The sequence below is a fragment of the Onychostoma macrolepis genome, chromosome 14 (assembly GCF_012432095.1).
Source record: "Onychostoma macrolepis isolate SWU-2019 chromosome 14, ASM1243209v1, whole genome shotgun sequence".
Lineage (NCBI taxonomy): Eukaryota > Metazoa > Chordata > Actinopteri > Cypriniformes > Cyprinidae > Onychostoma > Onychostoma macrolepis.
Window position 1 is genome coordinate 7,130,388 of NC_081168.1, and position 26,681 is coordinate 7,157,068.

At 36.1% G+C, this 26,681-nt stretch overlaps 1 protein-coding gene across 2 annotated transcripts in view; it reads right to left on the reverse strand.

The window, feature by feature from the left end:
• The window catches only part of sorbs2b (sorbin and SH3 domain containing 2b), a 47,441-nt gene extending 24,244 nt beyond the window's left edge, over positions 1 to 23,197 (reverse strand). The window contains exons 1-8 of one of the 2 annotated variants that reach the window (XM_058797361.1): positions 22,886 to 23,197; positions 20,335 to 20,460; positions 7,560 to 7,613; positions 4,702 to 4,797; positions 3,589 to 3,615; positions 3,258 to 3,385; positions 2,045 to 2,320; positions 823 to 1,161 (exon numbers count right to left, since the gene is read on the reverse strand). In XM_058797361.1, coding sequence (XP_058653344.1) covers positions 823 to 1,161; positions 2,045 to 2,320; positions 3,258 to 3,385; positions 3,589 to 3,615; positions 4,702 to 4,797; positions 7,560 to 7,613; positions 20,335 to 20,341 — 927 coding nt within the window. In that variant the 5' untranslated portion in view covers positions 20,342 to 20,460; positions 22,886 to 23,197. The remainder of the gene's footprint in view (positions 1 to 822; positions 1,162 to 2,044; positions 2,321 to 3,257; positions 3,386 to 3,588; positions 3,616 to 4,701; positions 4,798 to 7,559; positions 7,614 to 20,334; positions 20,461 to 22,885) is intronic. The other variant, XM_058797360.1, reaches the window with a different exon arrangement.
• Between the last annotated feature and the right edge of the window lie 3,484 nt (positions 23,198 to 26,681).

The following is a 26,681-nucleotide window of genomic DNA, read 5'->3' on the forward strand; positions in this document are numbered from 1 at the left end:
ACGAGTGTTAGTATCAAGTGTTAGTATACCAAAAGAGATACCACAGGAACAATACAAGAAGCCTCAACAAAACCGTGTTCCATTGCACGTGAAGTTTTTGACAAAGACTGAGAATCTCAGCATACAGATAATCTGTATGGCAAAAAGTGTTAGTGAAGATTTGATGTGAATCTAGAAAATATGTTAGTATTGGTATAATCCCAGATGTTACCCAGAGAAGAAGTAGTGAAACTGTTAAATGTGAACAATGGATAAGTGATACTGGTGTCTGTTAATCCAGCCCCTAGAAATGTAGAACAACGAAACCAAATTAGAAACAATAAACAATAAGTTGTCCAACTGATAAGAGAGTAGAAAACAAGAGATAATAAATGAAAAAAAAAAAAAAAAAAGAAAGCATTTGGACTGTGCAATTAAAGGGGACATATCATGAAAAAGGGCGAGACAGAAGATGCAAAAAAAAAAAAAAAAATAGTGCAAAGAAATTATAAATGGACTATATGTTACAGTTTGGATGCGGTCAATTTTGTTTAAATGTTTTTGAAAGAAGTCTCTTTTGCTCATGAAATCTGCATTTATTTGATCAAATATACAGCCAAATAGTATTAATTTTGATCAGTTTTGTTGCGTCGTTGCTGAATGAAAGTATTGATTTTTCAGAAAAATCAATCTTCCTGACCCCAAACTTTTGAAACAATATACAAAAAAAGCTGAATGTGGCCCCTTCAGAAATAGCGGTGCAGTAGGAATCCTTATGAAAACTGACAAAGAAAGAAGCAATAAGTAACAGATGTGACAGAGTGTCTGCCGGTAAATAGTTACATGAGCGGCGCTAGCTGGAGGGGAGTGTAACCCCATGTTGACTGTGACTCCACTCATCGCGCTAAGGGTTGGAGAAGGGGTACGAGAGCCACCCTCTGGGCCTAGTCCACACCCCAACTCCTCCAGCACCGCTGTGGACGCTTCGCTCTGAGTGCGGGAAGAGCAGCGGCTCTGCCCCAGCGGAGGCTCCGAGTCGGGAGAGGGAGGGCCTGGAGAAGGGGTCTTGGGGTGAAGGTCAGCTCTGATGAAATTGAGGGAGAGTCTGAGCCGGTTCGGTGGTGACTGTGAGGTCAGTGCTGTTCCAGGATAGGTTTGTTTGAGGAGGACTGGCACCTCAGGCTGAATGACAGAGAGGAGAGTGGCACAGATGAGATTCAGCAGTTGGGCACAGCGGGAGTGAGAGACGTAGAGATGTGATGCTGCTGACGGCTGTGCGTTAGAGGATGGAGGTGTTACAGATATGAGATCAAAATTTTATTCCACTGTCACATTTGAGCATAATCATAAAACAGACCATTCAAAACTGCATAAAGGTCATAATGCAGTAGAAAATATGTGTATACATAAATAATATATTGTATATACTACCTTACACTACCGTTCAAAAATTTGAGGTCAGTAATATTTTGTAATATTTTTGAAGAAGTATCTAATGGCTGCAAAACTGCCATAAAAAAAACTGTAATTTTTAAGTTAAAATTAAGTGTTTGCTATTTTAATATATTTTTAAAATGTAATTTATTCCTGTGACACAAATCTGGATTTTCAGCATCATTACTCCAGTCTTTAGTCTCACGTGATCCTTAAGAGTATTTTTTCTGAATTCTTTGAAAAAAAAACTTTTGTCAAATTTTAAATGTCTTTATGGTCTTTACTTTAAATCTAATTAATGCATAATGCTGAATAGAAGTATTTTAAAATGTGCTGACTCCAAACGTTTGAATGGTAGTGTATATTTTATCTGTTCAAGCCAAATACTGTGAGTTAGCTGAACTTGTGTCTGGAAAGGGATTGAAGTCCATTACCACTGCAATTCATGATTCTACCATAAAAAAAGAAAAAAAAAAGGAAGATCTCATTTTACAATGACATGAACCTGTATGTGCATCAGCAAAATGAAAAAACAAAAACAGAATTAGTTATGTTTGCTAAGGCACAGCATGGTGTAAGAAGGCTGTTATTAAGCTAATGCATATGTGGTTATGAAATCCGTGACATATACCACTGGAGGGGCTGCAGATGGCAGTGGAGGGCAGGGGTATGAGCGGCTTTCCGGGAGGTCCATCCTTTTAGGAGGGGTAGGGGGTCTCAAAAACAGTGTCTGTGTGCGCCGTCCCGATATCTGGGGCCTAGGGTTAATGCGGATGGAGAAGGAAGCTACTTGTCTCTCCAGCTCCCTAGATGAAGGGTGTAAGTAGGGCTGCTCTGCTTGTGAAGAACATGAGGCTTGGTTCGCTGTGGACAGCAGTCTGTGGGAGTGGACACTATGTTCTCGTGCCTGATTGAGGAGAGCGGGCATTGGGATATTAGAGCACGGGTCAGATACTGTTGCTCTGTGGTGGTTCTCTCATTGAATAAAAAGGTGTGGACGTGGTTGCCTTGGAGAATAATCTCTCTGAGATAAACAGTTGATTGTTATAGTGAGGACAGGCAACAACTGGAAACTTTCTCTCAGGCACTTGAGAACACAAATATTACAAATGAGTACAAAACAGTACAATGAGGAGAGAAAGTAGATTAAATAATATTAGAATTCAGAAATTCTCCACAACTGGAAAGGAAACAGAAATAACTGTTTTGGTATGGTTTAAAGTCAGTAAGCTTTACTTCAAAATAAAAACAAATTGACATTTTCATGAATAAGGTGCAAACTATGACCTGAACCTCTTTATCATCTTCATCGTTAACATATTTCTTTTTTTCCCGGCATTTGGAAGTATATAAATAAATTTAATATTTTTGCAATAAACATGAAATAAATTCAATACTTTATAAATAAATAAATATTGTTTGGGTACTAAATTCTTTGGATCCAAATATTTATTGGTAAACTTGTATTTACTTTCGATTTTTTCAAATGTTTATCTTGTATTTTTATTTCTCACAAAAACTTGGGTAACAGGGTTTAATGCATGCACAATTCTAAAGTATGTAAAGTATAGTGCCTCTAATGCCTTTTAAAAACACAATAGCATAATAGACGTGTTCTGTATTCGTTATGATAACCAGTACAGAGAGTCCTTCAATAGTAGTTGAGAGCTTTGCCTTGTGCTCAGTTTTCAAACACTAGAAATGGGTGCGACTGGTACAGTTAAAAATGTAATTAATAAAACCTGTCAAATGGGCTTCCACAGACATTTCCTGAGGAAGGAAAACCTCTAGCAACAGTAAGGATGAGAAAAACAAATGAGTGAAGTAAACACAGCAGAACGTACTGGTGTGGGAGACTTTTTATCCTGAAAGTTGGGCCTGACACTTCTGTAGCCTTTAGCTGCCAGAGAAGAAGAATACACGTCACCATTTCTCAGACCATCACCAGTGCTGCTGCCGGGCCTCCACAAATCTGACAAGAGACAAACAAAACACTTGAAAGTGTGTTTCATATTCATATATACAAAAAATTTTAGCACAGAATGCCACTACTGACCAGTGAAAAGGAAAAATTGGGCGAAAACTCAGCAATGACAGATCATTTTTTCCTAAAGTATATGTGTTTATTTGCAAAAATATGTTAAAAAATAATAAAATAAAATAAAACCTGCTTACCTGAATCTTTCGATTGTGATTCAGAGTCTGCATGGGTTAAAATGACATAAGAAAACTTTGTTAAACACTAGCAAGGGATCTACTTTTCACACAGTAACTAAAGCAAATGAGATATAATATATTCACTCATTAGTGATTCATGTTTTTAGTGGACTACATGTGCATAAATTACATCCTTAATTTATTCCAAACCACTGCTTCAGATTTTAAAAGAACAGATGAATGGAAGACAGGAAAATATATGACAGCAGGAAGAAACACTGATAGGTGAAGTGAGAAAGTTTTACATATAAAGGAGGTTCCCCTTAACATTTTACAGAGAAAACTAATTCAGAAAGGCTGTTTAAAAACACACACTTTTGTCTTAAACAAACACTTGATAAAAGTGAAAAGGCTAAAAAAAAACAATTATTTCGATTTCATTGACATAATAACCCTTGCTCATTAAACAGTGCCAAATGAACAGCGCTCTAACTCTGTCCTGAATGCGTGGTGTTTGTTCAGTTAGCTCACTCCTGCAGCACCTCGACCGCCTGCAGACTAATTAAACAATGGAGAATATGTGTGTGTGAGGTCATAGTCCATGAGACTGCTCAAACAAAAAGGGTCACTCCAGAGGAAACTGTGCCGAGAGAGACGGGGGAAAAAGCCTGAAGTATACAATTGTTGCCATGGAAGTGCACAACTATGGCAACAATCTGGCCACTGTGAGCTGCTTTTTCCCTTTAAGCAAAGGAAAGAGAGCTACCGCTCTCAAACATTCCTTAAGGAGCTGCGAGCACAAGAATGAGATGGCGAGCAAGCGTAGGAGAGAGAGAGAGAAAAAAAGACAGCGAAGAGGGAGGCTGTGGTAGGACATAAGATGCAGAGAGACAAAACACAGATGTGGAATGAGTGACGTTGAGAGCAGTGAAGAGGAATTCCTGCTCGCGGTGTCTGAGTAAACACACCATCACATTTAACACCAGCAGCAATGTCGTCAGATCAGAGTAAATGCTCCACTGCTCACATATAATGCTTATGACAAACAGGCTAATATTCGTTGATTTTAAGCCACTAGTTGTCAAATGTTCATGCATTATTGTAGTTTTAGTGTGATCTGGTTCCTGATACCTGTGAGCGTGTATAGGTTTGGTGAGCTCTGGATTCTCTTCATGGGGGTTAGAGTGAGTGAAAGCGTGGCACTTTTGCGGACATGTCCTCCACTGTCTGTGAAAAGCACAGTAGCACATGCAAACACAAATGCACATGCATCAGTACTGCTGCATGGCAAGATAACTGTGACTCAGCAAGCAGAGCATTATGAAACGTCCTTAGCAATATAACAAAAATATACATTACAAAATAATTTTGCATGCAAGGATGGATTTTTTTGCGTGATGGGTGAATGTATTGTGGTCTGACTCAAACTGTTTTTTCAGAGTCCATTTGACCCATGAATTTCATGATTTTTCCATGACTGTCTTTCAATTTCAATTTTCCAGTAATTGGTGATTACTGGAGGCTGTACTAACAAATTGCAATTGCTGGGAGATGAAATGGTTTAAAACTAAGCATGCACAAAAACGTAACATTTCCATGACTTACAAAAATTAAATTTTTAAAATGCTATAATAATAATATTTTACCTTTCATTTTAAAAGTGTGGGGTCAAGTAAGATTTTTTTTCTTTTCTTTTTTTGAAAATGAATATTTTTATTCAGCAAGGATGCATTTACTGTAATTAATCAAAAGTGACATTAGTGATATTCACACTGTTTCAAAAAATATTTCAAATAAAAATTCTGTCCTTTTGAACTTTCTAATTATCAAATGATCCTGAAAATGTATCATGCTTCCACATAAATATTAAGCAGCACAAGTATTTTCAACATTGATAATAATAAGAAATAGTTATCCAAATCAGCATATTAGAATGATTTCTGAAGGATCATCTGAAGATCGTAGAGTAATGATGCTGAAAATTCTGCTTTGTATCAAAGGAATAAATTACATTTTAAAGTATATTCAAATAGAAAACAGTTATTTAAATTGTAATAATTTCTCACAATATTACTGTTTTTCCTGTATATTTGATCACATAAATGCACCCTTGTTGAGCATAAGAGGGTTCTTTCAAAAACATTAAAAAATCTCATGACCACAAACTTGGACAGTCGTGTATATAGTAGGGTACAGATTATCAGAATAATAGAATAATTCTATTCAGAATAGAAATATCATCACATCAAATACGTGGGAGAAATCTTATTCGTATTAGCTGTAAGTGTTTTCTAAGAAGTCCTGGCATCCAAGGTGGTTGCCACCCACAACTGAAGCAGAACCTAAAAGTGAGAACACTACGAGACTATTTTGTGGATTGACAGGGTGGGGTGTTGGCACTGCCAGATGTAGTCTGACGGGTTTCCTTTTCCTTGACTGCTATACCTCTGGATGTCAAAAAGGCAGTTTGGATGCCAGAATCTTTGTCAGACTGAAAAGACAGAGTTCTCTGAGAAAGTCAGCCAAGAAATAAGAACACCCCCTGCACAGCTTTTCTCAGAATCCCTGAGATGAATACAAAATCACATGCTCTGCACTACAAAAACAAGTCCTGTTGGGCCAGCGTGAAGGGAAAGGCACATTTTTACTCCTTTCTGCCTCACAATACTTGATTAGAGTCAATTTTTTTACTTTGTTACTTGTTTGTAAATGTTGCTGTGGCTGATAGGCAGTGAATTCAATCTTATGTTTGTTCTTAAAGGGCCAAATCTACTTCTACTCTGTGGACCATTCGGCCACCTAGTACATTAATCAATTAAATTATATTTAATTAGATTCAAGATTCTACATTACGTAAATATATAATTAATAACAGATTTATCTAAAGGCCACACATTGCTGTTATTTTTCTATTGTTTTCTCAAAACAACAGAAACACTTGAGAAAATTTTTTTGAGAGCTCAAAAGCAAGACAAAATGACTCATAATTAATGGCACCATGTGGGCTTCTCTTTGTGTCGCTATAGACCTGAAATTTCCGTATTGAAGTCATTATCATGGGAATTTATAAAAATTTCTCAGAACTTCAGATCCATATTAAAAATCAATAGGCATATGGATGGATTCCAGCTGAAATGCTGCCTATTTATTTAGCTCTGAATCAAGAAATCTCTAGCTTTTAGCTATATTTTTTAGTCTGGCACCTGCATATACAGTACAGTACATTTTTCCTGTCTATGTGGAAGCAACATCAGAAGTGCGCAGCTGCAAGGAAACATATCTGGGTTGCCTGAGAAGATGTAGTTATTTCCTTACAAAAAAGTAATGTGCAATAGTGCAACAGTATCATTAAGATCTGATTATGTCAGGTGGAAATATGTTTGAATAAACAACGAAAAGTTGTTGTTTCTTTAAGAAATAAATATTTTTATTCAGCAAGGATGCATCAAGGATGCATGCAAGGATCAAGCATTCAATGGTTTGCACAAAGATATTAAGCAGCACATATGTTTTTAACACTGATGATAATGAGAAATGTTTCTTGAGCAGCAAATCAGCATATTAGAATGATTTCTGAAGGATCATGTTACACCGAAGACTGGAGTAATGATGCTGAAAATTCAGCTTTACATCACAGGAATAAATTACATTTTAAAATGTATTTTAAAAAAACAGTTGTTTAAATTGTAATAATATTTAACAATATTACTGTTTTACTGTTAAATAAATGTAGCCTTGGTCAATGGGACTTTTTAATAAATCATCATTCCACCCGCAAACCTTTGAACGGTATATTATGGTAGGTAATGATTACTCCATTCCTAACACTGACATTTGCACGTTTCTCCAAGGTCCTCAAAAGAACGCCATACTACAACGGCACTAGTTTGCACTGTATTATCATGCTACCATGTCCAAAAACATGACACATTTCTTTAATTTGCCTTTAATCATTTCAACCATGCAAACTGAAACTGATCTGAACGTACCTGTGTTCATATTGAAGATCTCTCCTTCTTGTGGTGTCTTGATGTCACACAGTCCTGAAAGACATATCATTAAGAATCAGCGACCCATACTCCTTGGTGAGTAAAGCATTGATTTATCCGTGTGTACAGCATGTATGAGTGCAGGTATCGTGGCACAGGCGTCCCGTCTCTCGCCGGCACGGCAGCATGCTAGCAAGTGTCTAATGTGGCTGGTTAACATCCCTCTTGGGATATGAGGCCCAAGAGTGAAAGGTGATACAAGCTTGGCGTTTCAGCTCAGAAACACGCAGCACGGTATCAAAATACACACCATACATACACATATATCCGCACGCATTCTCAGATCTTACACATGACCACTTTTGGTGTGTCAGAGCTTAACATCTCTTTGAGTTGGTTGCCAGCAATGAGCAGCAGTCACACACTCTTAGGGGGGCTATTGTAACTAATTAAACCCCTGTTTAGTTTGACCTAGATTATGAATTTTTCAGTGATGGATTAACAGCCCATGTGACTCTACTCCGAAAATATCTGACTTATTTTAGCACAAGCTGAATATTTCAGGGATGGTCTATGATAGGAACACTGTCACTTAATCACATTGTAACATTACTTAACTCATCGGCAGAGGCAAAGCGCTGCAAATATGTCATATAGGAGACACCGTAAACGAGTGTTCATGTGCAGGACGCATGTTTCGCTTTCAGAGAGCCATGGCAGGCACGTGTGCCACTTGTCACACATGTAGACCACCCGTCGTTCAACCCGCAAAGTGTGCTTCACCTGAGACCATCATTTGATAGTGGTATGCTGTGTGTTCACAGGTCATGACAAGAGAGAGGCATTCAAATTTGCTATTAGGTTACATTTTAAAGGGATAAATGAAATTTCTGTCATCATTTACTCACAAGCCATTCCAAACCATTCTTTCTTTCAGGTTAGGCGTTCATGCTGTTTTCTTCCATGTAATGAATGTGAAGGCAGACCAAAAATGATGGCAAAGCATCATAAAAGTAGTCCATCAGACTTATATTCCAAGAATATGCTCATATTCAAATTTGATGTTGCAATCGGTTGCGTGTCACATGAGAATCAATGACATTTGGCATTGTTGATGTCAAAACTGACTTGATACATCTAGATGCACTATATATATATATATATATATCAAACATCAGTAAGATTTAAGAGCTACAGCAGAAGAAAATATTATCATTGAATTACAACTTAGTAGTGTCATTTAAGTATTATTTATATACTATATACAGGTATACATTTTTTCTTCTTCTTTTTTTACTTTTTTGTTTTAGTAATTTTGTTATATGGTTTAGATTTTTTTTTCATACTTCTATTTAGCTTTCATTTATTTTTATTATTTCAGTTAGTAATTTTGGCAGTTCAACTTATTTTCAGTTTGTTGCCAAGGCAGGATTTCTCATTGATAATTTGTTATTATAGTAATTGTTCTATTCTAATATACTATTTATTAATATTTAGAATTTTACATTTTTAGTAATTTTTATGTTTTAGTAATTTTGTTATGTGCTTGTGTCATTTTTAGTTTTATTTTTGTAAATATTTCTATTTATTTTCTATCTATTTCTATTTTCTATTATTTTATTTCAGTTTTTAATTTAGTAATTGTGGTAATTCAACTTAAACATTTAATTTCTGCTAGTTGCTATGGCGACATTTGTCATTTTTAGTTAGTTTATTATTATTATTCTATATAGTTCTTTTTTATTATTTTTATGTATTATTTTAAGTTTTTCATATAATATTTCATTTTTATTGCAGCTTTTTCACATTAATTATTTTTATAGTTTTCATTTTAGTTAACAATAACAACACTGATAACAACTTCTGCCTTTTCTTCACAAAGCTATCATATTACTTTGCCACTTTTATAGTGATTAGCTTAACAGCCCCTCATCACCAGTAAATTAATTTTAAGAAAAAAAGTGTCAACATTCTACTAAACTTCCACAGAAAGACATGTATAATATCATTAAAAATGCAAATTTAAAAATACATGTTTGAAACAACATTTTGGGGTAAATTTTAAATTACAGTTATAAGCAATTATGGAAACAACAAAGTAACCTGCAGCAAAGCATCATGCATGGTGTCAACAGTATAGTGTAATTAACGGTAAATAAATATTCACCTTCAGCCCTTAATAAAACATTGATCTAAACAGGATTATCCCCTGCTGTGTTCCATTAAAAAAGGACTCAGAGGTCATCCTCAAAATAAATCTTCAGACACCACAGCCAATAAATCTGGTCAAAGCGGACACTTTTGCCTGTGACACCACTGGACTTGGGTAAATCAAATGTTGTAATGACCTGTCAGCAGTAAATGAGGAAAAGATTATGATATTGGATTTCAAGGGTGCAGACTTGTGGCGACAGAACAGCTGGAGGGGAAGGGAGCTGGACACTCGCCTAAGAAATGGACAGCTCCACATTTATATTCATGAGCAGGGCTCACACTAGTCATTTATCTATCGGAACATTAGGAATCATTCTGTCCGGGGAATTGCCAGGGACGGCCAAGCCAATAGGCCACACTCATTTCCATAGCTATCAATATTTCAGTGCGGTCGTCAAATAAATAGCTCCACCATGGAAACCCTCCAAGAGGACAAGCAGTAAACATGAAGGCTCCTAAACACCAGATTATGCTGAAAGTTAACTTAAAGGGGTCATGAACTGCCTTTGTTTTTTATTTTGTACTGTTCTTTGAGGTCCACTTATAATGTTATCAAGAATTTTACACTGAAATAATATAATATAGAAGTAATAAGCTATTTTCTGTCCTGTTTTTAACCCCCCTCATCAGAACGCTCTGTTTGAATATTTGTGGTGGATTGTAGACTCGGAAGTAGGGATGGGTACCGAGAACCGGTATTTTTTTGGACCGGTACGTTATTGGTTCAATACCGGACTACCGATAAGCTTACCGATACTGTTAGCGATACTTGCATTGTTTTATCTCCGTATACTTCAATGGTAATGACGAATTAGAAGCTGCTGCTTGTCATTTTCCTTCATGAATGACGTGGCCAACGTTTGCTTGATTTGCGTGTGATATCCACGGTGTGTGTTTGTGGCAAAAGTGAAACGTTCGAAAGTGTGGGCTCACGTTACAAAACTAAGCGACACCAGTGTCAGGTGCAATATATGCAGTAGTGTAATAGTGAACAAAGGAGGCAACACTAGTCATATAATTAAACGTTTACTAACAAAACACAACATCTACCTCAAGCAATGCGCTGTATTTACTATTTCGGCTCCAGCTCCAACTGCAACTCGCGAGAAACATTCACATCAAATGTTAATTCAGCGGTAGAGTTACACTCACGAGTCATGAGACACTGCACTTATTTGCAATCGCAAAAGTACATTATTTGTGTGTTCTTTAAAGCCTTGCCGGTTAAACATTTTATTCGCGTGCTGTTCTGACATGCGCTTATTCAGAGATCGTACACTTAAGCGTGCGTACACTAAAAGGCCGGTCAAACAGCACCTGATTACTTAGTTATCATCTGATTGCCCTGATACTGTCAAAAACACACAAGGTTTACATATAACCACAGTTAGTTATGTCTAAAGTGAAAGTAAACAGTTGAGAGAGAAACGGATGCGTGCAGCTCTTAAAGGGACAGTACTAAATATGCTGCCAATTGTCATTAAAGGGATAGTTCACCCAAAAATTAAAAGTCTGTCATTATTTACTCACTGTCATGTCGTACCAAACCTGTATTAATTTCTTTCTTGTGCTGAACACAAAAGAAGATACTTTCAAGAATGTGGGTAACCAAACAGTTGCTGGTCCACATTGAATTTGATAGTAGGAAAAAAAATAGAATGGAAGTCACTGGGGACCAGCAACTGTTTGGCTTCCCACGTTCTTCAAAATAACTTTTATGTTCAACAGAAGAAAGAAACTCATTCAGGTTTAAAACGACTTGAGAGTGAGTAAATGATGACACAATTTTCATTTTTGGGTGAACTATTCATTTAATGTTAATAAAATAAAACACAAAGAGAAAAATAACTCACTGCTCTTGACTGAAGAACTTTAATACAGTTGCTAAAATTCAGCAGTATTAAAATAACTTTTCACATCATATCTTTTTGCACCAAATGGTAGCGATAACAGTATCGATAAGCAGTATCGGTATCGGTATCAATATCGATAAAATGTAAACGATACCCATCCCTACTCTGAAGTAAGCACCCACTACTATGATTGGCACCCACTACTATGATACACACTTGTGTATGTTTGACAGCCTACATTCCTCATAGATGGACGCTGCTGTGATTTAGGTCAAAAATGCATAAATAACTCAATACATATCAAACGATCTGTAAGAAGAGACAAAGCAATTGTGACCACGTAATAAAAACCAGTTACTCACACTTGCGCTGTGTAAGATCAGATCCAATATAGTCAGCACAGCATCTTATTTAGTTTCAACCTTTTTGAAAATCCCAAGTCGAATTGTGCCTTGTTTGTAAAGGAATCAACAAAGGACCGAGTTCTTAGTGACGCGGTCTGGAACTTCACTAAAAAAAAAGTTCATTCAATCTTTCCTAAAGTTGGGATCAAAAGGAAGGCAATGCAAAGACTGTTTTTCCTAAACTTGGCACTGCACAGCGTCTTGTCTTCAGAGCCATCTTTATGGACGCATTCGTCCTCTCTTGTACACTATGTTCGCAAATCAGTGGGAGGGACTACACAGGCAGTGATGTCGATCATCTTCTGCTGAGGCGGTGCTTATCCACACTATTACATAATAGAGTAGAACATTCCACAAGGTGTTGTTTCGGCAGACTGCCTTCAATAAAAGCTGTTTTTAGACTTAAGGTCATTGCACACTGAAAATGATCTGAAATTTTCGCACGTCAAAAATGAATACGACCTCACATTGTGTCAATCACGTTTACACACTGCCTCCGAAACTTTCTTCCGTCATAAAAAAATTCGGATCAGGTTCGATTTTCTGCGTTTTCGCATTCGTAGCATGCATTTTGATAGGAAAGGATGACGAATATGAAAAAACGGAAAAACACAATTACCTACCATAACACAATTTTGGACTCAGTATGCAAGGACCTTAACGACAAAGTTTTGAGTTCTAAAACTTACAGGATGTTTTTATAATACAATGACCACTTACATGTCAAAAGATCAAGGGAATTTTGGTTTCTCAGTTCATGACCCCTTTGAAATCCTAGCAGACCGAGCATGCATATTTCTGACAGCAAAATCTGTAGCATGTGAGTTCAACATTTCACAGCTTTTACGTTCATAGCTACTTAAACTTCAAACTTATATTTCTGAAGACAGCACACTCAATGGGAATTGATGGGATCATGATTGCTAAGCTATTATTTTCCCCTGCCCACATGGACTTTGTTACGTCAAAAGAAAAGAAGTTGTAATTGTTGCAAATTATTATATATTCATTAAAGAAATTAAAATTCTATAGCTAAATGTAAATGTAAAATGTAATGAATTTCCAGGGAGGTGACTTCAATCCAATGGCAGTTCATTGCAACATAATTTTAAAACTGAAGTTTTGGTGAAAATATGAAAATGTGAAAAAAAAAAAAAAAAAACAGAACAGAACAGCATGATCACCGTGACATTTTCCAACTGCTCACATCGATTACTTGACAATTTTAACAGTAAAATGTGCCGGTATCCATTGTGCTACTGTGTGCCTTTTTTGCGCTTCACGCTCCAGTCCAGTAGGTGGCAGAAATTTATATTTTACATGCACAGAAATGTCAGAAGTAAAGTACAAAATGGTGCACAGTACAGCAAAGGCTACCGCCATGATTTTATAGGACTGTTAAGTGCTGGATGGCCTACATGAGATTAATGGCAACTGGTACAATTTTGCTGTTAAAATTGCTAAAATATTAAGTAATTTTTCAGCAAAACTGATGAGAGCACTTGAAATGCATGCCTTTTTTGTATGCGCTTGGCTACCTTTATTAAGGTGAGTCACATTGTACTGCTATTGTATTTTTTTCTTCGTTCAAAAAGGATATTTATTAAATGATTTGTGTTCTTTACAAAAAAACAAAACAAAAAAAAAAAACACAGAAACTGGGGTTTTGATCATTTTTGGGTCAACTGTGTTTTCAACTTTTGACAAACTTTCTTCTTTAGAATAATGTGCATGGGCTTATGAATCATAGACATTAAGAGGCGTTTATTAAATTGGGTCAGTTTTGATTTCATGCTGTTTTTAAACACAAGCTAAGTTAAAATACATACTCTGTTTGTACAGGCATGGTGCTATGGTGATCATGTTCTGTTTTGATGGCTTATTTATAGTCAGATTTGTCAGACTTCTGTGTAAGGACTGGACACAGGCCATTTTCACCTCAACCTAAAAGTCTTTACCAGAAGTCAGAGATGAAACCATGTCATTCATCTCCATGAGTAGTGCTCGAGTGCCAGGGACAGAGAAAAATAAAAACGGCTACATTGCCAATTAAACAAGTAGACAAGAGCTAAGAGAGAACTGAAGGCATTAATGGATTCAGTCTTAACATTTATTAGTCTAATTTATCTGTGATGAATTATTCAAAGGCCAGAAGGGTACAAGTTTTTAGAGGCTATAATTTGCTGTCTTCAAAGCAGCTTTATTCACTCTTTTCATACAAAGATTATTTAGATTTACAGATATATTTATGAAAATAAATGCAAGCCACACAGTCAGGTTTATGCCGCAAGCATACGGTTTAGAGAGACTTTACAAATAAAATTTGTAAAAATTAAAGTGACCGGCTTTATAGATAATAAAAGCAGTATGGGTTTTTGTAATTCTTTTATTGATGTTAGTTTAAGTTTAAATTTAAAAGCATAATCAGAAAACGCCATGAAAACAAAGCAGAAATACTACTCTGAATGGAACATTCTACCACAGCACAGAAAGTTTTTGTTCTGGATGCTTTTATGTGCATAATGTGATAACAGTAATTGCATTCCCTTTGAAAGCTATGGATTCTGCTGATGCTTATCCTACCTGTTGGAGATTCTATTATGGATGTCTTGAAATAGATGTCCTCAGAAGAACAATTTAATGGTTACATTACGGCTCCTGTCTTTCCTGACGGTAAAAACATAACATCCGAGTAATGGGCTCTCTCGAATCCCTAAGTAAGACACTAATATGCTGGATATGCTGCTTGTATTCTCCAAAATAGGAAGAATATCTTGCTTTTCATCAGGGATTTCCAAACAGGCTATTTATATGAGCATCTAAGTCAGGACACAACAAGCTCTATGTTCTCCTAAATGGTAACTTTTGAATCACAATTGCATTAAGTTGGGAACTGTGCATGTTTGCTGCTGTGCTTTCCGTTTGATGCAACGAGACCAACACATAGTTTCTAAAGCCTCAGATAATTGCTTAAATTGCTCCCATGTGCTTTAGGAGTATAATTTAATTGCTATATCTAGCTCCTAATAGAAAATGGCTGTGTAGTACTTGAATTTAATATTTAAGAGTGACCAGAAGGGATAAGCATACTGTAAATGCTAAAGCTTTTGAAATAACAACTACTGTATATGTAATGTAAATTTAGGGTCGGTAATATTTTTGAAAATGTTTTTCCAAGAAGTATATATGCTCAACAAGGCTGCTGCATTTAATTGATCAAAAATATGGTAAAAACAGTAATATTGTAAAATATTGATACAATTTAAATAACAGGTTTTTTATTTGATTTTGATGTCAAAGCTAAATTTTCAAAGCATCATTACTTTAGTCTTCAGTGTCACATGATCCTTCAGAAATCATAATCTTAATTTTTTTTTAAAAAGGTACAGCTAAAAAGTACAACTTTCCTTGGTCTCCAATATGTATAAAAAAGATAGCTGCATTGAACTTAATGGAATGAACACACATGCGATCAGTACATCAAAACCATCAAGTTTGCTCCAAATTTAGTTTTGAGTAATGGATCAGAGTTGTGCACAACATACTCAAACAACTGCTATTTTCAAGCCTTTATGCTGCTAGAACTTTTGGTTCGTGCAACTTTGAGTGGTTCACAATCCAAATATGGCACGGGCCATTCCTGGTTGGGGACTGTGAGTCTACATGTTCCCCACTGGGGTTAAATGACTGTGCAAAGTGCATAGCACATGATCTTCCCACAAGAGAAGGGATTGAGTTAAAAGAGTCCCTTGTGATTTAGCATGTTTGTGCCAATAAAGGATTTACTGGCATCCATGTGAGTGTGAGAGGTTAGATATTGCCCTTAGCTAGAAAGTTGATGAGAGGAGGATATTGGGACGTCTGCCAAAACTTGAGTCTCTGCTGTGATCCAGCTGGTGGAATCAGCAGGTGCCCTCGAGTGCTCGTGTGGCCAACACATTGGTCAGCAACGTCTCAGTCAGACACTTAACATTTAAACAGCTGGAGATCGAGAGCCACAGCTTCCCTCGACAAACCAATCTTCAACAGCCATACTAAAGGTTCAGAGTTTAAGAGTTTCCAGGAAGATTCATGTTTAGCAACAGTAGCTGCTTTTCTGATTTTGCTCCTTTTTGGAATTTGAAGCATGTCTTAAAGATAAGCTTAGACTGCTGAAAAAAAAAAACTCAGATAAGACTTTTAAGGGAGTCTATAAATAGTCAATTTAAATGATTAAAAAAATAAAAATAATGGGTTTTTGGGTTCACTGCAAGTTATCAACAACATTTGTAGCATAATGTTGATCAGAAATCAACTTTGTCTCTCATTTTCCTTGTGGAAAAAAACCCCAACAAAAATTAGGGTTAGTGAATGGGGCCAATTGTAAAGCAGAAATGTGACCAAATTTAACAAATTGTTTTATTTGAGCTGTAAAGCTGTGTAAATCATCATTTTAGTCTAGTAAGTGATTTTTTTCAAACTAAAATCATGTTAACATTTTTTACATCCTATGGCTATACTATTGAAACTGTGAGCATTTTGAAGTTTTATTTATTTTAACAATACACTGCAAAAGCTTTTCAAATCAATTCAATTCAAGTTTATTTGTATAGCGCTTTTTACGATACAAATCGTTGCAAAGCAGATTTACAGGAAATTAAGTTTCTACAATATATTTATATATTGTAGAAGCTAAATATATTTAACTTAACTTAAAAGTATACAGCTCATTTTATGTTCAGCAATATAGAAGGTACAGGAGATTGTGCACAGGTGCGACGCTAAGGAACAGTCTCCTTTACAATGAGTAAAATAGCTTTTAGGAATATTGTTTAGTGTTTTGTGCCAACAGATTTATACATATTCATCTGCATTACTTTTTGAGCCCTGTGTGATATATAGCACACAGAAATGCAATATGTTTTTCATATAGGCTGTACTCATTATTCGTGGTCCCAAAGACCACCAACAATGTGCTGAAGATATTATATAGACACATTATCTCTACAACATAAACAATGAATGATAATCTGAGATATAGGTTAGCATAACTTTGTTCTTTCATCTGTTTTATCATATCCAGCCTATCAGAGAACATCCTAAACATTGGCATCTTTCCTTTTTTGGTAGTGTTGCCCTGTATGGCATCTTCAGCATGTCTTCTGAATGTTTAGTCTGACAAAGTGCACATTAGCCGATGTCAACAGATAGAAACATCCTGATGAAATCATTTCAAAACAATTGCAAGACCTGTCTTTTTATTCATCTTTCAGTAAGAAGCTCTGTGCTCTGTAAAGAGAGGAAGGCTTTTAGAGGGTCTCATAAAGTATACATAAAATGGCCAGCGAAACAGGGACCTGACCTGAGAGCCAAGATAAGCAGCCAGCACTCAGCATGCCAGCACCTTCTCCTAGACGCAGTCTGACAAATATCTAAACGGGCTGACATTTACAAAACCAGTTGGACCCATTCCTTTGACAGAAGCACTCCCTTGGGCTGGAAGATCCATCTGCTAATTAGGTGTTTAACCTCTGGAGGGCACCCAAAGTGACAGAGTGCTAAGTCTACTAGTCCTCTGACATGATATCACCATGTGTACGACAGCCAATCGGTTGACATCCTGTGTAGTTGCTCCAATACATCATTCAAAACAATCTGATTTAAACAGCCACCTGATATCAAAGAGAAGCTCAACAGGCCTTGGGCTTTTTGCAATCCACATAGAAAATCCACAGTATTGTTTCAAAACTCTTCAAACAGGCCTAAATGCTTTAGCAAACAATTAATTGGCTCGCAAACATTTCTGAGCAGATCTAAAGGGATTATAGATTCACGCTATTTAACAGATTATTTATTCAACAGGTCTTTATTGTGTTACTGTACAGAGTATATAGGGTTGAGCAATATCTGAATATGATTCGCTGACAATATAAATTGAAGCACTCGTGTATATTGGGATGATTTCAGTGCCCTTTTAATTTATCATAGGCTATTACTTTTGATTCCTTGTGACTTGCTGGAGAGTCTGTTAAGACTCTGATTAAAACTTCAATCTGCCATTTGCTCACCATCATGTCATTCCAAACCTGTATGATTTGTTCCTCTATATAACATAAAAGAAGATATTGTGAAATTTCCCAGTGTTTTTTCTCCATACAATAGAAGTCGATGGGTTTAGTGTAGTTTGGTTTTCAACATGTAAACCAAATGTAGTTTGGCCTTCAACGTTCTTCAAAATACCTTCTTTTGTAATCCACAGAAGAAATAGATCCAGGTTGGAACGACTTGAGGGTGAGTACATGACGACAGAATTGTATTTACCATGAATCAGCTCAAGTGAATTGATTCAAAACTTCACTTATTCATTTGAATGTTGACTTGAATTGAATGTAAGTGAATTGATTTAAAACTTAATTTAATCATTTTTCAAATTCATACAAAAATGTTGGTTCTATACCATTCTGTAGGTAGTTATATTGGTGCATGGATGCAAACGATTAAATAATTTTTCAGCGTAATACAATGCCACAATGGTTGTTTGGTTGATTCCTTTAATTGAAAAGAACAGAAAATCAGAGAAAATGCAAGAAATATACATTGAATTTTGTAAAAAGTTTAAAGTGATAATCATTAATATGATATCATCTTTTTACTATATTGTCCAGTCCTATAGTGTGCTTGTGAGTTAAAAGTATAACAAGGGTTCAGTTTCAGGAAACAGGGACTGGGCACTCCTTTATTATACAAAGTTAAAAATACCACAGTCACGAAAGAGCCCTCCCCCATAACAAAAACAGGAGCGGGCCCAGAGTCTGCCAGGCGGCCTCCTGTAAGACATCTTCATGACAGCTTTTCATGCTCCTGTGCTGATATTGCGCCCAGTGTGCGTTATGCTGTATGCCACATTTGACCTGCTTCAATTCTGTCTTAAATATTCCGTACCATGCATGTGCATTTTTATTAAACTAAAATGAGAAAAAGAACATAAGGTCATGTTGAAAGGATTGTGGCTTTGTGATGGACAGTTAATCAATGGATGCCTTACATTACAGAGTGAAATGCAATTTAGCTGATATTAATAAATGTTGTCAGAGAGATGGCAGATTGTAACAAAGGCTCTTTTTAAGTATGACAAGGCGGTCTTATTTCAAACCGTGTGTGCGATACATCTGTCTGGATTGAATCAGTAAAGGCTGGCTATTCTGTTTTGGGCCAGTACAGACATAGGAATTGCTCTGAAAGTAAGAACTAACTGACAGACAGACAGAGGCATGTATATATTTTACTGTTCTTTTTCACCTAGATATTTTCTTTAATATTTTATGCTAGAACTTTTACAAACTTTTTTCACTGTGTTTTGGGTTAAAATTTCTAAAGCCGCTGCCCTGAACTGCGTTAAACATTGCTGCTACCTATGGCATTCTGGCACATTTCACAAATACTTATAATTAAAAAAAAAAAAAAAACATTTAAAAAGATGTCAAGTGTTTTTATTTATTTGTTTCATATGTTAAATAAACTATTATCTAACATAAAATTAATCTAGCATGAAAAGTAGCTAGTTTTAAACACATCAAATTTCAAATGTTTTGGCTTGTCTGACCTCAGAGGTCTTGACCTAGTCGACAATATCTAACAATTAAAATCAAAACAACATTGTGATTTATTGTGATCAACTGAATTTATATTTAATTTACTGTGATAAAAAGTATTATAAACTCATTTTAAATACCAACAATATAATATTAACTGCATTTTGCGCTCAACCCTGTTACTGCTTGATTTATATATATATAATTTAGAAATGTGACACTCAAGAAGTACAATAACTTTATTTTGACCTTTTCTACAGACTCAACTATTCAACCCTGTTATTCAAGTTCTTGCTAATAACAAATATGCTTCTGTAATTCATGGGAAATACACATTTATCGAATCATTTATCATTATTTATTGTTTATTGGTAGAAAATAGCAATCATTCAAACCAGGGATTTAGACTCCATTTTTAGACTGTCTCTAATAATAATAATAATAATAATATCAATAAGATCATTAGTACTGCATTATAAAATCTAATAATTGATTCCCTTCTTTGCATATGTTTCATTTTAATATGTGCTTAATGCTAAATACTGTATTTCTTTTCTACACTGCACTTTACAGCTTTTTTATTATATTTACAGACTTTTTATTATTGAAAGTAATTTTTATGTGATATTTATGGGAAAAGACTTCTTCCCTATACCACACTTTACTAAAAATAATACAAATATTTGATAAAATACATACACAATCCCAAACAAAATGAAAGGCAAATCCTTACCAGGCATTAGGACTGAAAGGCGCCGGGTCCGAGCTGACAGGCAGCAGGCTCCACGTCCACACTTCTCACTTTAGCCCAGAGGATCCGCTGCGTTTCAGGGTTAAAGTCCCAGACTGCAGCTGGTTTCTGGAGGCAAAAGATGTAAGAAAGTGAGAGGCAAGCCCCCTCTCAGAGCAAGTGCTGTAGTTCAAGCTATTTTCAGATGGAGACATGCACGTCTGCAGGCTGGAAAGTTACTCCACGCCTCAGGGGAAAAGTGACAACATATACAGATCTGTGCTAAGAAGATCTCTATGAGTGGTCAAACATCTCGAGTATGCCAGGGCATACCAAATACTGTGCGCTAATATATAAACTAAGGATGATTGTCAGGTAACATTTATACAATAAATTAAAATCCAGGTGATTTTAATAAACATCTTTGTTCACTTTCACCAGTTTAATACAGCTATTTTTTTTTTTTTTCATTATTACCATTTTAAATGCACTTAAGATCATTCTTTTTTTTTAAAGTTCACTTAAGATATTTTACATTTACACTTAATCTATTTTTGTCTCTGACGCTTTGTGCTGGTGACAGTTCTTGTTTATCAGCGTGTCTAAACTAATGTTTAGAGCGAAGGAAGTTGTCCTGGAGTCATGCTGCTACTCTATGAAGACAAATTAACTTGCCATTCAATATAAAGTGCAACAAATGAACCCTCAAGAAGACATCAGGGCCAGATGAATTTCAACGTTTTTTTTTTTTACTGTTTTGTTCTTAAACATTATAGCCCACATCAGGACAAATTTCACACTTGATTGCCCCTGCAAAGATTTTCATGCTGAGATTGATTTTTATTTCTAACAGCACGAGAGTAAGAGCTGCACAGAAGGTCTGACACCTTGTGAGCTGCCCCCTCCTGCCGTGAGAGATAGCGTCACCCAGGAGCTCAGAGAATGTGCAGAGACTGAAGGTGTCAGCACAAACCTGAGCCAAAGAAAACCACCCAGTAAAGCTAACATCACTCATATGCTCGTGCCTGAGATGACTTCGGTCTTACATCAACCAGAGCCTTTAAAGTATAGCTGAAAGGAAGGTATCAGGTCATGATCCAGGATTTAGCAAACAGTTTACCAAAAGTGAATTACGTCCTATATGTGAAGGTTAAGAGTGAGAAACAATGTATTGACATGGTCTGGATTTCCTTACACAACATGCTTGTTTTTTTAGAAGAAAGCACAAAGGTCAGATCTGCAGGGGGGAAAAACATGAACATAGAAGCATCAGAATCCATCACTAGAGCTTAAATGCAAAGTAATATCCCTAATATCCTGGACATGTTTGATTTAATGTCCTTAAGTAAATATATATATTTAACTACAAATGCTTATCAGTACATTCATCAGTACACTTTCACCACATTTCAGTAGACAGTATAAGTAATTTTGAAATTACATATAAAAATGTATCTCAAGGCCAATTTAAAAGTACTTTTTGACATACTAATGATATTTGACATTAGTTCACTAAGTTCAACTAATTTAATATCAAAATGTCATTTAATTGCAAATAACAAGCAATTACTGTAAGTGTCCCAAAAAAAACCCATCACATTCAGTTTGCATATAACCCTTTTTTTAAATTTCCTTATTAAGTGATGAAGCTAAATTATTTTTTACAAGGGTAATCATGTTAAAATACTGAAATAATGAAGTCTCAAGGCCTTTATCATGACCTTTGACACTCACAATAGCAGTAGACCAACTCAATCTTAAACCCAACTTTTCATAACCATAAATAATATTAAAATAGTTGTCTTCCAAAAAAAAAAAAAGACAATGATGAGAACTATAGAACTTCCAGAATAAGAGTTGTGTCATTCTATGGAGAGAGAAAAAAATGGCACAATGATATCATATCCCCTTTTAATAAAGAAGACTATTATTATGTAGCTCACCTAGTCTATGATGTAGTGCACATCTGTAATGACCTCCTTGACCTTGTGATTGCTGAAGCACATCAGAGTCTGTGACACATTAATGACAGTTGCACAGCAACCATTGACTGAGGAATCATTTAAAGCTCTAGTGGAGGTATGCGCAAGGCCCTGGATCTTTTAATCATTAAATACTTCATTTACATCAGGCACCTTGCAACAGACAGTGCATCTGTGTGCAAAGAACTGTTGACGTAGTTCTGTCTATGATACTTCCATGCAGTCTACTGGATCTCATATGTATCTGCTCTCACATGATACTGAACATCACGAGCTTGACAGTTTCATAGGTGTGAGAGTGCAATAATACATGCATTTTTAGTGCACACTGTTAAATACAAAACATTTTATGACAACTGTGTAATGATAAATCCAATTTTATAGTGCATTTTCAATACGACATCATTGTATAGCGCATAATGTTAAATAAAGAATCATATAGTGTATACTGTTTAGTGAAAAATCACATTTTGCAGGGCGAACTCTTTTATGCAATAAAGCAATTTTATAACGCATACGTTTAATGCAAAGGGTAATATGAAATAAATACAAATTGTTCCTTCAGTCCTTACCTCCCGTATGTTGTGCAATCCAGCAAACTGAACAAAAGCGGTTTAAATTCCCTCATAAATTATTATCCCGTTAAGTGAAAGCGCACACGTGTGTTTGCATCAAAAACATGAATCCATTCTCGCGCCAGTTCCCTCGCGCAGCTTCTCTGCAAGCAGTCGATTATTATTGTCCTTCTCAACAAGCACTATGGCTGCCCGGACACAATATTCCGATTTCAGACGCGCTTTCTTGACTCAAGAGATTGAAAACGCGAATCAATGATGAGACATGCCGACCCCCTTCTCAATGCACTTGTTTTGGGTCGAAAGAAGTGAAGGGCTCTCATTGGTTTGGAGAAGATCTTGGTAGTCATAGTAACAGCCAACAGAGAGCATGCTTTATCATGGGATGGTAATGAATAGCGCAGTACCCCTCCCTTGTGGTGGATATTTACTGAGGAATGTTTTCCTGGAGGTATCCACTCTGTGTGATGATGTTGAGAGGAAGCTCATTGTAGAAGCGACAATGGACCATTCATTAAAGTGACAATACCGCTCGTAATAATAGTATTACATTTTCTGGTAATGATAGTGTTTTGACTACCGTGAGAGAAAATGACCATTATTTCTAAGCAAAGCGAACTAAACCATCACTTATCTTCCACTTTTAGTGCACATCTATGGATTTGTCTGGGACATTTTGCTGCTGTAAGTGTATTGCCAAATCGCTTCTCTTGAGAAGATAGTGCTGCTATATGAAAAAGTAACCAAAGTGCTGATTGGTGGTAACATATTCATGCACATGCACTTCGTTTGAATTGCTTTTAATTCAAATCATGTAGCCTACATTTATTTCTCTTTTTGACCACTTTGGCCCAAAACTCACTCTATTTGTTCTGGAGAGAATGAAAGATGATGTTTAGAAGAATATTTTTATCCATACAATGAACATCAATCCAAAACAGCACTGGACCCCACTGGATTTCATTGAATCGGGAGAAAGAAAGAAAGAAGCTATTGGCAGTGCTGGGTAGATTACTTACAAATGATAGTATGTTATTAATTATAAATTACATGACAAAAATTGTAATTAGTAACATCTGGATTACACATTTTAGGTAATGTAGTCTGACTACTTTTTGATTACTTTAGATTACTATTGATTTAGCTCATTTACTAATGTGATTATTGTGTACCATATTGATTAAAAAAATAAAAAAATAATTATTTGTTATTAATACATTACAGCAGGATTTACCAAACTGGGGTTTGTGAAAAAAAAAACTAAATTATGAATCGTTTACTACCATTGTGTGAATTATATGTAATCCATAAAAAAGTAACTGTAATCTGATTATCAGCATTTTAAAATGTAATATAATCTAATTACATGTACCTAATTTTTGGAATCTGATTACATGTACTCAGTTACTACCTAGCACACTGGCCAGAATAATCTGCAATGTGGACAAAGTAAAACGTCTGGTTATGCTAGACTTCATATGCAATGCATATGCCACATACTTTTTTTCAAAATATCTACTGTTATACAGGTTTGGAATATTTTCATTTTTTGGGTGGACTGTGCCTTTAGCTCCAGTTATGAATTGATCTAAATCACTTCTTTAGTATTGTTGCTGTTGTTGTTGTTGTTGTTGTCCTGTAAAATAGGTCAAACAGGTGTGAATGAACCAAAACATCAGTAGGAATTAATGTGATACCTCCATTGCCTTCTGTTACTCTGGTCGCATTAAGCAGGTCACCCTGCAGATATGCCACATATTTCATCGAGTACCATTTTGGGAGTTTCCTTGTCCCTGCTAGGGTTGCTTGAGCCTGTCAGACATTCGCTCACACATCTAAATTTAACCGGCAAACTGTCAACTACCACTATGCTTTGCACTTTGTCACCTTCAAGAGACCAGACAGGGTCTGATAGAAACCCTGAGAGGAAGATAATCAGTAATGTTTCATTTCAGATAGCACAATGTTGACTATACCAATGGATAAGTGCTTTTACCATCAGCATATATTAACAGAGCGGATTATGATTAATCTCACTGATTTCTTTCGATATACCGCTTACTAATCAGTCCATTCTGAAATTTTAACTTCTCTCTCAATACACAGCGTGTACCATTTCACAGTCATTTCAAAACACAGGAACTGACCCAGTGGCTTTATTCAGCTCTTTAAGGATTGCTAACATTCCAGTTATGTTAATCTTTTTCACATGGAAATATTTGATTTCTTTTTAGGGTTTATAAGCAGCTGGTGGAGAAATATAGGACACAAATACTGTTATATTACATTATATGAACAGAACACAGTGTTTGAGCATTGTACTATACAATACACAGCAACAATATTACTAAAAAATAGCTGCTCGACTGAATTTTCGATGCACACAGCACTAATTTATGGAAAACAAATAGCCTTTTTTTAATGTGATCCACTAATAGCTATTGGAGAGTGGAAATGAGAGCAGAGATAAATGGACATCCCATCTATTTCCTCTACCCCCTTAGGCCAGAAACATACAACTGGGATTTTGTGGGAACTGATATTGCCCCCTACTGGTAGTTTATATGTAGTAGACATTACAAAACTGTAGTCTAGCTCCACAAAACAAAACCAAAAAAAAAAAAACAACGTATTTTATCACCCTGCAGCCTCTTTGCATATAATAAAATAATTTTACTCAAATTAATATTTCATATTTCTAATTTATTTGGGGACTAACCCACAAAAAAAATATTTATTACAGTAAGTCAGAAAAATAAACCCTTCCGTATGATACAAGACCCTCAACTTTGCATCAGAGTCCTGATCACCCTTTAGTGGTTTATTTTGTGTTAATAGCCTGCTGACTGTTCGTTTTTATCTTACTTTGAGGTTCTCTCTTACTGAAGGACTAAGTTGACCCTGGGGAAATTCTGTTTTTATGACCTCATTTTTAGGCCTGAGCTGAATCTAATAACCTCACGCCTATAAAAATGCTATTATGTGCCTGCATTGTACATCTTGTCAGTGGATGATTAAAAAAAAATCAATTTGATGACAGCAGTGCCATCCATCTGATATAAATTACTCAATACAGTAGCCTGTAGGTGTGTAATAACAAGACTTTGTGGCAGCGAGACGGCGTAACTTCCCAGAGGATGCTTTAGGAATTTCTAATCGATCTTGTAATTCTTTTGTGAATCTTCCTCATGAGGATAACCCTCATGAACATGACCCCAATGCTAAAGTAAAAACATCTTTTACAAGTGACTGACACCGGCCTATCGGCTGACATATTTAGCAGAGCTCCTTCCATTGTTCTTGAGACGGTATAGTGAATAAAGGTTCCTTCATTAGGGTGTAAGAAATTACCCCCTTCCCCCTTCAACAGAGCTCTTTGATTGCTACGGGAGCTCCAAAAGGATAGTTTTACCTACGGACAGAGCGTCCTCTGTCCACATTACAGAGGCTTCCATGTTGCTCTTCCTTTGTTGCTCTGCTCACACACCCACTCGGGCTGTAATTAGAATCTGGCCCTACACAATGACTCAAGAGAGCTGAAGGACTAGTCTGGAGCCACAGGCTGGGAAAAGCAGGTCATACCTGCCTAGACACCTATACACAATACCGACAAACCCCACCAAGGCCTGGAGTTCACAGGAAACTAAAACCAGTGAAATCTCCTGTAACCGAATACTGAGCGCTTCTTGGGTTTCACTGACACGTTACTGCTGCACATACCACTGAATTGTAGCTTTCTTTATAGTGCATTTTCACCAAAAAGGTTTGTTTTTAGGTCTATTCCTGTCAACAA